General features: G+C 41.5%; 2 protein-coding genes across 16 annotated transcripts in view; one reads left to right on the top strand and one right to left on the bottom strand.

Moving 5' to 3' along the window:
- LOC117474097 (KAT8 regulatory NSL complex subunit 1-like) overlaps positions 1-3226 on the top strand; it is a 35654-nt gene extending 32428 nt beyond the window's left edge. For all 6 annotated transcript variants that reach the window (XM_034120117.1, XM_034120115.1, XM_034120116.1 and 3 more), the window contains 3 exons: positions 181-293; positions 847-1099; positions 1570-3226. In XM_034120117.1, the coding sequence (XP_033976008.1) occupies positions 181-293; positions 847-1099; positions 1570-1773 (570 nt within the window). In that variant the 3' untranslated portion in view covers positions 1774-3226. The remainder of the gene's footprint in view (positions 1-180; positions 294-846; positions 1100-1569) is intronic.
- Positions 3227-3468: 242 nt separating this feature from the next.
- The window catches only part of LOC117474098 (microtubule-associated protein tau-like), a 35817-nt gene continuing 26867 nt past the window's right edge, over positions 3469-12418 (bottom strand). For 9 of the 10 annotated variants that reach the window (XM_034120120.1, XM_034120124.1, XM_034120122.1 and 6 more), the window contains 3 exons: positions 9393-9474; positions 8478-8584; positions 3469-5781 (listed from right to left, as the gene is read on the bottom strand). In XM_034120120.1, coding sequence (XP_033976011.1) covers positions 5584-5781; positions 8478-8584; positions 9393-9474 — 387 coding nt within the window. In that variant the 3' untranslated portion in view covers positions 3469-5583. Of the gene's footprint in view, positions 5782-8477; positions 8585-9392; positions 9475-10942; positions 11036-12418 lie in introns of all 10 variants that reach the window. The other variant, XM_034120129.1, reaches the window with a different exon arrangement.

Genomic DNA, 12418 nt, shown 5'->3' with positions numbered 1-12418 from the left:
ACAGGACTCTTAAAGTCTTGAATTGAACTCGGTGATCCTTGCAGGAACATGGCAAGGTCAAACCAGAGGGTGTTTGTCACGTGGTATTTAAATTATTTATCAGTTATCAAAGTAGTGGTTGGCACATGTCCCTGTCCTGATGGTGTGTGTTTCTGTGTGTGTTTCTGTGTGTGTCTGCAGGTGGAGGACCTGACGGACGCCGCCTTCACCGTGCACCACCAGCCCCACGAGGACCAGGAGCGATCCCGCTGGACATGGATGGCCCTGGCCCCGGCCAAGAGGAGAGGCAGCAGGTCAGTAACTCACTCACTCACTCACTCACTCACTCACTCACTCACTCACTCGCCCAGCACCCAATAGTCCTGAGCTTCATTCAGGATTTGTTGTATGTTAATGTGCAGAACAAAAAAGCGACATTTATATAACCACAATAGCTAAAAATGTCTCCAACACTATTACAGTGAATGACTCAAGTCGTACAGAAAAGGTCATTTTTAAAAAGGTCATTATCAAAAATGCTGATGACTGTAGAAGGATGGTAGAGTGACTCAGTTTGGGAGCGTACACAAATAATTGAATGCGATGAATCACTTCCTTGAAACGGAGGATTTGTTCATGGAATCTTCTTATTTTAAGGCGATGATGACAAGCCTCAAAAGAAGCTTCAAAAGTAAAACACAGAATGCACAGATGAGTGGCTCATCTTCCTGTTGTGAATAATAATAATAATAAGACATGGGAATTTTGTAGCGCTCTCCCTAATGCTCAAAGACGCTTTACATAATATCAGACAGGAAACAATACAAAGAAGACTGAATGTGTGACCTCACCTCTCCCCCCCCTCAGGTCGTATAAGTCTGTTGACGGGCGCACCACCCCTCTGCTGTGCGGGACCAACCCTCCCACCCCCCAGCCGGCCTCCCCGGACCCCGGCCACTGCCCCATGCTCCACGACTACAGCTACATGCCCTCCCCCATGAGCCCCCCCAGCCCCGACACGGCCTCCAACCCCCACACACCCTGCTCCAGGGACTCCTACCGGCTGCTGTCCAGCGAGGACACGCGCTGCTCCACGCCCGACTTCACCTTCGAGGAGAGGGTACGTACCCCCCCCTCCAGCAGGGGGCAGACATCTGCTTCCTGTTAGAAGCGCTTCAAAATGATCCAATCCCTAAATAGTTAGTTTATAATGTTTTTACACCAAGAATATTGTTTGTTATCATGTGAGATTTAAGTCACCGGTTCAATGAACATTTTTAAATGATGATTGGACAAAACCAACCTGCAGTGCATTCAGATGAGGGTGTCGTAGTTCCCCGTGCTGTACATGAACATGAGATGAGTCGACATAAAGGGCTGTGGGATATGGAGAAAATCAGGATATCTATAACGTGCTAACATTGTAAGGTTGACTGTTGATGATTTAAAATATTTAAACAATGTGGTTTTAAATCATCAGTTATTTAGCTATAGTGACTTAGTAAGTGTAAGCCAGTTCATAATAATAATTGTAGGGGAAAAAAAGTATACATTTGACTCTATGTTTAACGTCGATGTTGATGTTTCCAGACGGTGGCGCCGTGGGAGCGCCGCGGCTTCCCCCTGCCGGCGGACCCCGAGCCGGAGCCAGAGAGCGACATCAGGCCGCGGATCCGCACCATCTCAGGTTGCCGGGCAACAGCCTACGGGCGGCTGGATTCGGACGACATGGAGCCGCCCTGCGACGAGGACGGCGGCTCCAAACTCAAGGCGGCCTCCGCCGCCCACCGATGAATGACTGACAGGCTGCGGCCCCGCCCCCTCCCGCCCCACAGCTCCTCTCTGGCATTAACAAGCAGAACCTCAAAGCAGAATAAAAGATATTAAATGGGTTCCTGTTGTTTGATATTCAAACATCAGTCTAATACTTTTCACAGTTTTTAGTGAACATTATGGAGATAGAAGCCTTTCCCTACACTTGTTTTTGTCACAGGAAAAAAAAGGATAAATGTAAAAAAAAAAAAGTATAAAACACGTTACAAAAAATGTTTTCTGTAGTAGGCTGAACAATGTACATGGGGGCTTAGTGGTGTTTCATATGTCGCGTGTACACTTGTAGCGCACTATGTAGCGGACTCCTCAAAATATGGCCAAAGGGTGTTTTCTATTGACTAGTTTGCTTGTATTTCCCATGTACATTTTTAGTGGAGTGACAAATTACAAAACAAGAAAAAATCCCCTTCTCCTTTCTCCTCCTCATCCAAATAAACAGGTACATTTGAGATGTGGTTCCCCTCTCCTCCCACTAGAGGTCGCCTGAAATCACCAGAGCACTTCTCCAACTGCCAAGTCTAGTTTTGTTGGTTTTTGCTTTTTTTCTTTGTTTGTTTTTTCATTCCTGACATGTTTTATTTGTACGTGTTCTGTCTGTTCCTGCGTAACACATTCTTTGTGTTTTATGAAATAGTAAATCATTCCTTTCTACGGTCTCTTTTTGGAGAGAGTGTCCGGCTCCTCGTCTCGCCCCGCTGTCTCTGTTCTTTTTTTCTTCTTTTTTTAAAGAGGGTGGTGGCATAGACAGGCCGGGGGTGTCTTTTGAGCACCTGCCCGTACAGAAATAAAGCGCTGCTGCATGCTAAAAGTAAACATGCTCATGTTAGTCTTATCACAGTAAGATTTCCACTTAAAGAAACAAGCGGCGGGGGGTGATTGTTCTATCTGCTGGTTTCACTCTTCGTACAGTCGTTGCTGTATTAGAAAAATGTGGCAAAATAAAGAAATAACACAACTCCCCCCCCCCTTCCTCTTTTCTTCCCTCTTGCAATCATTTCAAATGTAGCAGCTAAAAGCCCCCCCCCCCACCCCGAGCTCAGGTTTTTCAATTTAAGGGAATATTTTTCTGCTGTGTAATGGATTCACTCTGATTAGACTACTCCATTGCCAGATGGGGTCATTGTTTTTTGCCACCCCCCCTCACCACCATCATAACCACACTATTCTTGCCCCCCCCCCTTCTCCTCCCCCACCTTAAGTAACTAATTGCTATGCAAAAAAAAACTATGGTTGTTTTTTCATTTTACACCTCCTTTTAATGCCACAGCCATTCAATCACTGTTTTTTTCTTTTGTAGTTTAAGCAAGATGTCAATGTACCTGTTTGATTGTTGCAGCAGTTAACCTAATCAAAAAGCAGAATTGTTTTTTCTTTTTTGTAAATAGTACCATTAAAACATTTATGTTTAACTTGGCGTTATTGGTCTGGCCTCAAGTCCTTTAAGTGTGATCATTGTCAGAAATCACTCCCACTTTCACTCAGTCACTGTTCATCTTTTAACATTTAATAGTTACAAATGTGTATCATTAGAACATCTGCTAACGTGCCATTGTGAACACATTTGGGTATATTTCCGTAAAACAAATGGCAGACGGTGCACTACGTGAAAAATAGGGAGCGATTTCCGTACTTGTGATATAATCCTCCACAACGACGGTGACTTCATAGCATTTATTTTCAAATACACATATACAGCAACAAGAATCATCATAAACCAGTTATTGATCAAATGCACAATAACGAGAACAATCACATTTCCACAACTGTACAGCGTCAGAAGCAACCAAACGAAAAAAAGGGTGATGAGTTTTGTTACTGCAGAAAACCGACCCACCGAAGCACATTACCTCTCCTCCTCCTCTCACCCACACATGATGTGGTCTAAAGAACTCAGCATGCAGATAAAGGTGCAAGCACTCTTACGTCCTATCTTTGCGATCATAGAGATAAAACACCTTTAAATCTATGTCGGCAACATGTTAAATACACACAGTTGGGAGTGTTTGGACTCTTTATAACCACCTTTTTTTTCTAGACCATGTCTTTCCATATCCAGGAAGTGTTCATTAAAGAGGAAGTACAAAGAGACCACTTTGTGAAAGGGGGGGCAACAGGCAGACTCCTACATGAGGTGCATGCAAGAAGTTGTTTCACTTAATATTAATGCGCGTAATAGTGATGAGTCACTGGGAATATCGATCGACATTAGGACGTGTTGGAGCACATGAACGGAGTGTTATATTGTTAAGGATCTCATTACAACTTGAGGAAAACGGCTGGTTGCATCTTTACAAAACACTAAATACTCATTACTCTCTTTGAATCTGTGGATCAAGATACTATTGAGGTGGTCATGAGAGCGATTAACTAATCTTTGCTTTTAAACTTGGGAATTAGCTGAGGAAACTAAGTATGTTAGTCAGAAGTATTACAGACACATTGCTGGTCCTAATTTCTTGAGATATAGGCCAACAAAGCGAGAATTCGGGTGTCCACAACCACATACTTTTGGCCGACTTAGTACTTTTCTTAGCCGTGATCTCTAGTATTTTATTAGGGAAGATAAAAGCAACCAGCTAACTTGGCGTCATGTGGAACCGTCCAGAGACAAACATCAACTGCTGTACAGCTTTCCCTCAACTTAACTTGGCCCAGTCAACCTATCTTCATCCATCATCATCATCATCATCCATTATCATCCACCAACCTGCTAATCATTATGGTTGAGAACAAATGTACTACTTTTTTCCACCTTTAAAGTGAGATTATGTAACGTTTAAGAGAGGAGCTAACACAATCTTAAAAGTCAAATGTACAACTAGCTTCTTTACTTTAACACTGTTAGCTTAGCATCATTTTATCAGAAGTTGCGTTGTCTCGCTTTAAGAATAACTTCCAGTAATTGTGATGATTATTCTACCTACCTTAAATGTACTGTTATCAATGACTAGCTTCGAGTCTCTATTCCTCTTAATAATTTGGCCATGACAGTTTAAAATGCTTTAAGGTTAATTTAGCTTCTTAAGCGCATTTACAATAGAGCAGTAACAAAAAATAAAATAACACTGACAGTAGCAGGCACGATACAAATGTTTCTTCATATCAAATACATGTCATATATCCACAGAGAACGATTATAAAACTGTGCCCAACACAAACCAAAGTTTCTACGCTAGCAGTTGTTTTTTCTTTTCTTTTTTTTATCCAGGTTACACCCCAGTCATGTCGGGACTACACCAAGCAAAATACAGCACTGAGGTCTGAAAGCATTTTCTCTGCCTTGCACAATTAATTTGCTACTTTTCTTTTTAGCAGTTTTCCTCCGACACCCCTCACAGTACCCTGTTAGCTGCTCCTTCTGCGTTAGCACAACCCGGACCCCAGCAGGAAAGGAAAGGGGACACGTTAGATACAGACCTCTCTAAAGGGCCACAGTCGATGGGACAGGAAACCAAGTGTTAAATGATTACCAGGATATGTATGAAGATCTGTGGATTCACAGGGACAATGTTGCTCTGCTGGGGTGCTTAAACTCTTAAAAGGGAGACTTACAAAAGGTAAAAATAGCAAATAAAGAGACCACAGAGAGAAATTAAATACATACTTGTTAATCATTTTTCTCTCTCTCTACGTAATGCCAGTTTAGTGAAGGATAAACAGTGATGGGTAGCTAAAAAAGTCCTGTGAAAATAACGAGGGAGGCATCACAACTCCTCTACGTGGTCGTGTGGTTGAGTGGAGCCAGGTGGAGGTTGGGGGAGGGGGGGGCGTTCACAAGCCCTGTTTGGCCAGGGAGGCGGACACCTGGTCGGCCAGCGTGGAGAGCTGCGGGGAGTCGGCAATGTTGAGGCTGCCGGAGGAGGACACGGTGCTGAGGGGGTGGGGGGAGTCCTCCAGGGAGACGATCTCTGCGCCGTGGTCCGTGCGCGCCTTGGCGGACTCACGGAAGCTCAGCTTGTGGCTCTCAATCTGCGGGCGGGGGGGTCAAAGCAGGGGGTCACACATGCAGCTTGGAGCGCCCCTTTAAATGAATACTTTGTCCTTCCTTTTGCATATTTTCGACATACTATACATGTTATTTTTAACATATATATATATATATACATATAAACCGTATAGTATGTAATAAAATATATATAGGCCTATATTTTATTACATACTATACGTTTTTTTTTACCTTTTAATGACCTACTGTAGTTTTTAACAATGTTTTCGACATATGACCGTTTCTGATATTTTAGACCTTTCTATGTTGGTTTTCTGATATTTCACATGTACTATACTACAGTATGTCTTTCTTTTTGCACATTTTCAACATACTATGCCATGATGTTTGTTCTTATATTTTTAACAAACTATTAGGATTGTTTTTTTTTTAATTATATACTATTTAGGTTCGTCTGATATTCCTATTTCGTATACGATGTTGTTGTCAGTGACTTTTGCAAGATACTATGACCTTGTTTTCCCATGTTTTGTCTGAAATGTCCACATACTTCTTTGACTTTCTATGACCTACTATACTCTGATTTGTGTACGAATCTTATGTGACCTGCTACAGTATGATCTTTTTTATATTTTGATGGCAAATTACATCATCATGACTTTCCTCATTTTGTATGGCATAGTAGATTTTCAGTGTTGATTTAGTGTCAGCTTTTATGGCAGCATATTTCTGGCACGTCCATCACACAGCGCTGTAATGCTCAGCTGTGCACGTGCTTTCAGCCTGCAGTATCTAAGTATTTATCCGACACACAGCTGGTGAGTACTTACGGGAGTCCTCAATCTTTATGAGGGGGTTCGTCAGGATGGGTGTGATGGGTGCTGAAGGGACAGTCTGAGGTGACTGGGGGGGGGTGACAGCGGGGGAGGGGATTGAGGGGCTGCCTGAGGAACTCCCCTCTGCTTCCTTCCCTTTCTCCCTCTACAGAGGAACCCCACACAGGGAATGATAAGGCATGCGACAAAAATAAATGCGATGGCATCAACAGAAATCAAAACACAACGGAACAAAATGAAGAAACGAAATATAATGATGACAAATCAATAATCTATGATGACAACAACTGGATGCAGAAGATGGAAGCTTGAACAAAACAAGGATAAAAGCAGCAAGCTCAGGGAAGGATGGGGTGAGAGATGGACGACTTACCGGTTTGTTTTGAGCTCTTAAAATGGTTTATTTTAAACCAACATTTTAAAATCTGAAATCATGTGCTGCATTGTGGGTTAGAACAAGTCTGCTCAGCATTTAAAGCACGACTTCGACTCCTGCAAAGTTTACATTTTGGAGTGCAACCCTCTTTTCTCAACCAACTCATTCAAACAGTTCATTCTATTTCCTGCACTTCGATACATCTACATCAAGTATTACATTTGACATACATTTGAAGACTCTATCCTATATTTTAAACAGCTGTATAGCTATTTTCTTTTTTATTTAAGTGAAATGTTTTGTATATATTCATTTTTAAATGTATTTTATTTTGAATGTCAAGCCACAAAATAAGAATCCCTCGTATGTGAACACCTATATTTAGCAATAAACCATCTTGCTTTTCATCATAAAGAAAATGAGAAATGCTTTCTAATGCACTAATGATATATTTAGTTTCCTATATAACTGATATGATCTGTTAAAGATCACAGTTCTCTCGACTTCTCTTCTTTTAGGATATACTGCTGCTGAGTTCAGGTGCTGTTGTTCTGTAGGTCATTAGCATGCAGATGTGATGAAACTCTCCAGCTATGCAGGCTAAGGCTTAGGCCCCATTTACACGAGGACGAAACGGGTACGTTTGCGTTTACGCACCAAATTCGTTTTCAAATAAGTCTTCCGTTCACACGCATTCGGCTCAATTAACGTGTCCGTTCACACGAGACCGCTCGACCGGCTGGAAACGCTGTAGTACATATGCTGGGCCTGTAAGTGGCGCTGCTGCTGCCACAAAATACACCAAAAGCAGCAAAGAAGACCCCGGAGCATGGTTGCCATGGTTGCCCTTCTGTTTATTCTCCGCGCTGGACGGCGTGTGCTCCTGCTGTAATTCTCTCCGGTAGCCCACCAGCAGATGAAAAACACCCACCTCTCCGCCTCTTCCAGGGGACGAGGGGACCGTGCAGCAGAGTTTCAGTTAATATTTTTTTTTCGCCGGTCAACATGTCCGTTAAAGTTTAAATCTTCCAGACAAAATTAGAAAAGTGCCGGTCAAAGGTCTTCTTTGTTATTTATTGAGCTTTAAAACAAATTGATAACGACTCTATATAATAATATAAGAATAATAAACGGAGCTCTTTTCCTCCCCCTCTTCTGACAGCCCAGCAGCTGATCTCTGAGCAGGAGAGGTGGGAGAGGGAGACGTGGGGAGAGGGAGACGGGGCTATTTCATCGTTATCAGGAAATGATCGTATAGAGGAGCCGTTTGGCCCCCCAGAGCGTTCCGTTTGCAGATCTATCCACCTTGGGACCCGTTATCGTTTGCGGGGTCTGTTTCCGCCTCGTGTGACGAACGGGCTATACGCGAGGGAAAAGTAGCAGATACAAGCCGTTTGGTCCTCGTGTAAACGGCACCTTCGGCCAGCAGGAAGTGATCATATGAAGAAGGGTGACAGCAGACTAAAGAAGATCTAGTTTCAACATGGAGTCTGTTGAGTGTGTTTACCCTCCTCTGCCCCCCTCCAGGGACGTGGCCGATGTTTCCCAGAGAGCCGACCTTAGACTGACCTTTGAACTCCACCTTCTCATTTTTGATCTCGATATTCCCACCACCTGATGAACACAGAATGCATAGTACCATAAATAACCACATGAAGACGTATTTATGAACATCAATATAAATATATGAATAAGAGAAAGTTAACATGAAATCAATTCCTATAAAAGCACAAGCCTAGCAGCGGAAGACATCCTAGATATTTTACTGAAGTACAAATTAGTAGTAAGTAAAAGTACAGAATGATTACAAACACAATGTACTTCAAAATGTCAGTGAAAGTACTTGTTCTGCAGTAAAATGTCCCTGTGGCTGTTATTTTATAATATATTGCCGTATTAGATCAAGTGGTTCCCAAACTAGGGGTCGGGCCCCTCCAGAGATAGGTCTCCAGATAGGTGTCAGGGGAAAAACTTCTGATACACACATTTGTATTCATTTGTTGGACCTGTCTCAAATATGAGCTTTTTTTGCAAAATATTTGATCATTTCCCCTTCCCCTTTTCCTGTAGCAACAAATGAATGAAATTGAGACGTGACAAGGAGTCTACACACTGACTTTTGTCACAAGATTTAGGTTTGGAATCAGTGGTTTAATCGTTTATTATTGAATATATTTGATGTAAAATCTGGAAGGTAACTATATGAACTTCAGCTGTAGAATGGATGTGGCGGTGAAGTAGAAAGTATAACATTCCCTATCAAATGAAGTAGAAGTGCAGAGTTACATCAAAGCACTACAAAAACCAAGCCTGCTCCATAAAGACTACGTTTAAAGAAGCTCTAAAAGCTAGAAAGTCAAAAGTATTTTATTACATGTAGATTTAAAGATTTGGATAGAGGATAGTACGAACACAAATGTACCTGGCTTATGGTGGAGGTTGGATTTAGATCCACATTTGGCCTGAACGTTGGTCAGATCGACCTTTTTGTGCACAATCTGAACCTGTGAAGGGGAAACACAGAGAGCACAAACAAGTCAATTCAAAGTCAAACAAATATATATTAACCCGGTAACATGCAACTACAGAGGAACTGCTGCTACAAACAAACATCATACACGTTAAGACACACAGGGTTAGAGCTTCAGGTCATGTTCTACAGGCTGTGACAGTTTTAATGAAAGAAATGCAGATAATGATCCAGTTTTAGTGAAGACGTTAAGTGTAACGGATCATATTCTGCATTCTTTCACATGCACTGCTCATGATGTAGCCATATTTCATCACAGAGTCTCATCCCTCCTGTCATGGCCGATTGTCTGGATCCACAAAGCGCTCAGTCTCTGCTCTGAGGTCATCAGAGCGCACCACAGCAGGCACAGAGAGGACAGGGACTCTTTGTTACGACTCCTTCTCCTCGGTGTCACAATTAGTGCCACAAGGGGATTAAGATCATCATCACTTTTCTGTGCATTTGCTAAAAACACATGGGATTAAGGTGAAGAACAACAGAAACACACGGGTTCATGCATGTTCGTCGAGGGGCCGGTTTGGGTTGGTAACACGTTCTGATCACAGTCAAAGGTTCAACAGTTATCAGCTTACAGAGGAGCATGAGCATTACATAACGCTGAGAGCTGCCACAGAGCACTACGCCAAAGAATCTCACATTCATCAGAACTAGTTCAGATCTGAGATTCAGAGCAGACCGGTGGTTAAATACATCTATGGTGGAGGAAGTCAAAGTACTAATCCCATACTGTAGAAAAAACATCTCATTAAAGTCAAAGAATGTAAGTATCAAACATTTAAATAAGTACAAATGTGAATTCAATTATAATAAAAATGTAAATTAATATAAGTGTTAAATAAAATAACTTTCCTCTTTAAAATCATATTATTATTACTCATGTGCTCGTGTAAATTGATTTTCACTGTTTTAATTGAGGTGCATTTTTATATAAAACAAATGCCGTAGCCTGACCTTTTTATATTCAATTGTCATTAAAAAATAAATAAATAAAAATAGATAAAGGTCCCTTTTAAAAGGCTGGAACAATGAAAAAAGGAGTTTTAAGTAATTTAATCAGTAATTCAAATATTACATTTTTTATTTCAATTGACAAATCATTTTTTCTTTCATTGTAAAAACCTTTGCATCATATTTGAAAAAACTCTCGTATGTTTTATATGTAAACAACATTGTGTAAAGTAACTAGAGCTGGTTTATGAATGCAGGAAAGTGGAAAACATAAGTAACTATTGTTACCCCACTGATCTAGGGTCAGGTCCACTCTAATGCTCATGCCTGTGTATTAATGATAAAGCTGTTAATAGGAGGAGGTTAGCCGTGTTGGATCATATGGAGGTCAGAGGGAACACACAGGAGGCTTCGTCATGCGGACATCCTCCTCAGTGAAGGAAGGGTGTGGCCCCTCAGTCTGCCAGGGGCCACCCCCCCGATCTACTCACATTGCCTCCACCCGCTACATGTTTTATATTATCTTTGGAGCCGCACCGGGACTGCACACTGCTTAAGTCCAGCTTCTTTTCAAGAATTTGAACCTGGAAAGTTGATATGAAAGACGGTTATCCTGGAGGAGAGAACAGGTGGAGATCTAGAGAGAGGGGGAACCAGGGCTCAGTGATGAGGGGGGGGGGGGGGGGTCACTTTAGTGCAGAGGTGACTGTCTTACTGAGCTTTACTCATTCAGAGGTCCATCTTCTTTTCATGTGTTTTAAATGGAAATCTTTACCCAAAGTTAGGTGTGATAACAAATGATTAAGAAATAAAAAGATAAACGTTGCAGTGCTTCAAAGGGGCATATCCAAAAATGTAAAATAATCAAAGAATGCACACAATCCTATCATACTGCATTTGGTGTCTTCACGGGCAGGCACATTCATACGCTTTACTGTGCACATGCCGACACGGGTCAATTATAACATTTATGAAATGGGAATTTTACTCAACCATTTCTCGTTGAACTGATCCTTGTTACTTAACCCTTAGGAGTATATCAGTATATCTCATGGCAAATGGGAATAAACGTCCACAAATTGTCGAACATTTTTTCGAAAACTTCTTATAAGTGCAGAACGTGCCTGAGAATCTTCATATTTTAAGAGTTCCTCAGGATCAAAGTAGTCCGGTGATACCTGTCCTCAATTTATTTGGTCAAATTACAACTTAAAGGGGACCTATCATGCAAAATGCACTTTTGTACGTCTTGTATACATGAATATGTGTCCCCGGTGTTCCAGGGAACTCACCAAGTGTCAGAAAACATAACCCTCTCTATTTTCCTCCATACCCAAATCTCTAAAAAAGGGGCTGCAACGGATCTGATACAAACTGATCCAGATTTGAACACTGTCCTGACGTCAGGACGGTGGCGCTACGGCTATTGGGCCAACTCCACCAATCAGGAGGAGACAGCCACGGCCATTGCCGTTCGAAAGCGCTGGAGACGCTGTAGTACATATGCCAGGCCTGTAGGTGGTGCTGTTCTCACTGAATCAGCCCTTGCTAAAACAGAGCTACAAAAGTGCAAATTGAGCGAAATGAGGCATGGCTAAAATGCATGATCTGTTTGGTATTTTTTTTTTTTTTAAAGTATAAATATGCCTTATATAGGTATGGTCCTACACTATATTATTCAAATATAGCATGATAGGTCCACTTTAAGTTACTAATCATCTCTACTGAGAACCATGAAAAAGGCATTACAAATGTCTGTCAACTGAATATTTGCAAATCTAATTGTATAAACTGTTGGTTGATTTAATCTATAACTATTCTTAATATATTTTGCAAATATAGCTATTAATATAAATATAATTGTAGGAAAGTAAAAAGTACAATATAAAAACGGCATCAAATACATACAGAGATATATTGTGTACTATAGCACTGCACTTAGGGAAATGTACCAAGGCTCAGGTCTC

Source organism: Trematomus bernacchii, unplaced genomic scaffold, assembly GCF_902827165.1.
Source record: "Trematomus bernacchii unplaced genomic scaffold, fTreBer1.1, whole genome shotgun sequence".
NCBI lineage: Eukaryota > Metazoa > Chordata > Actinopteri > Perciformes > Nototheniidae > Trematomus > Trematomus bernacchii.
The sequence above is the reverse complement of the archived record's forward strand: the minus strand, read 5'-3'. Positions and strand labels throughout refer to the sequence as shown.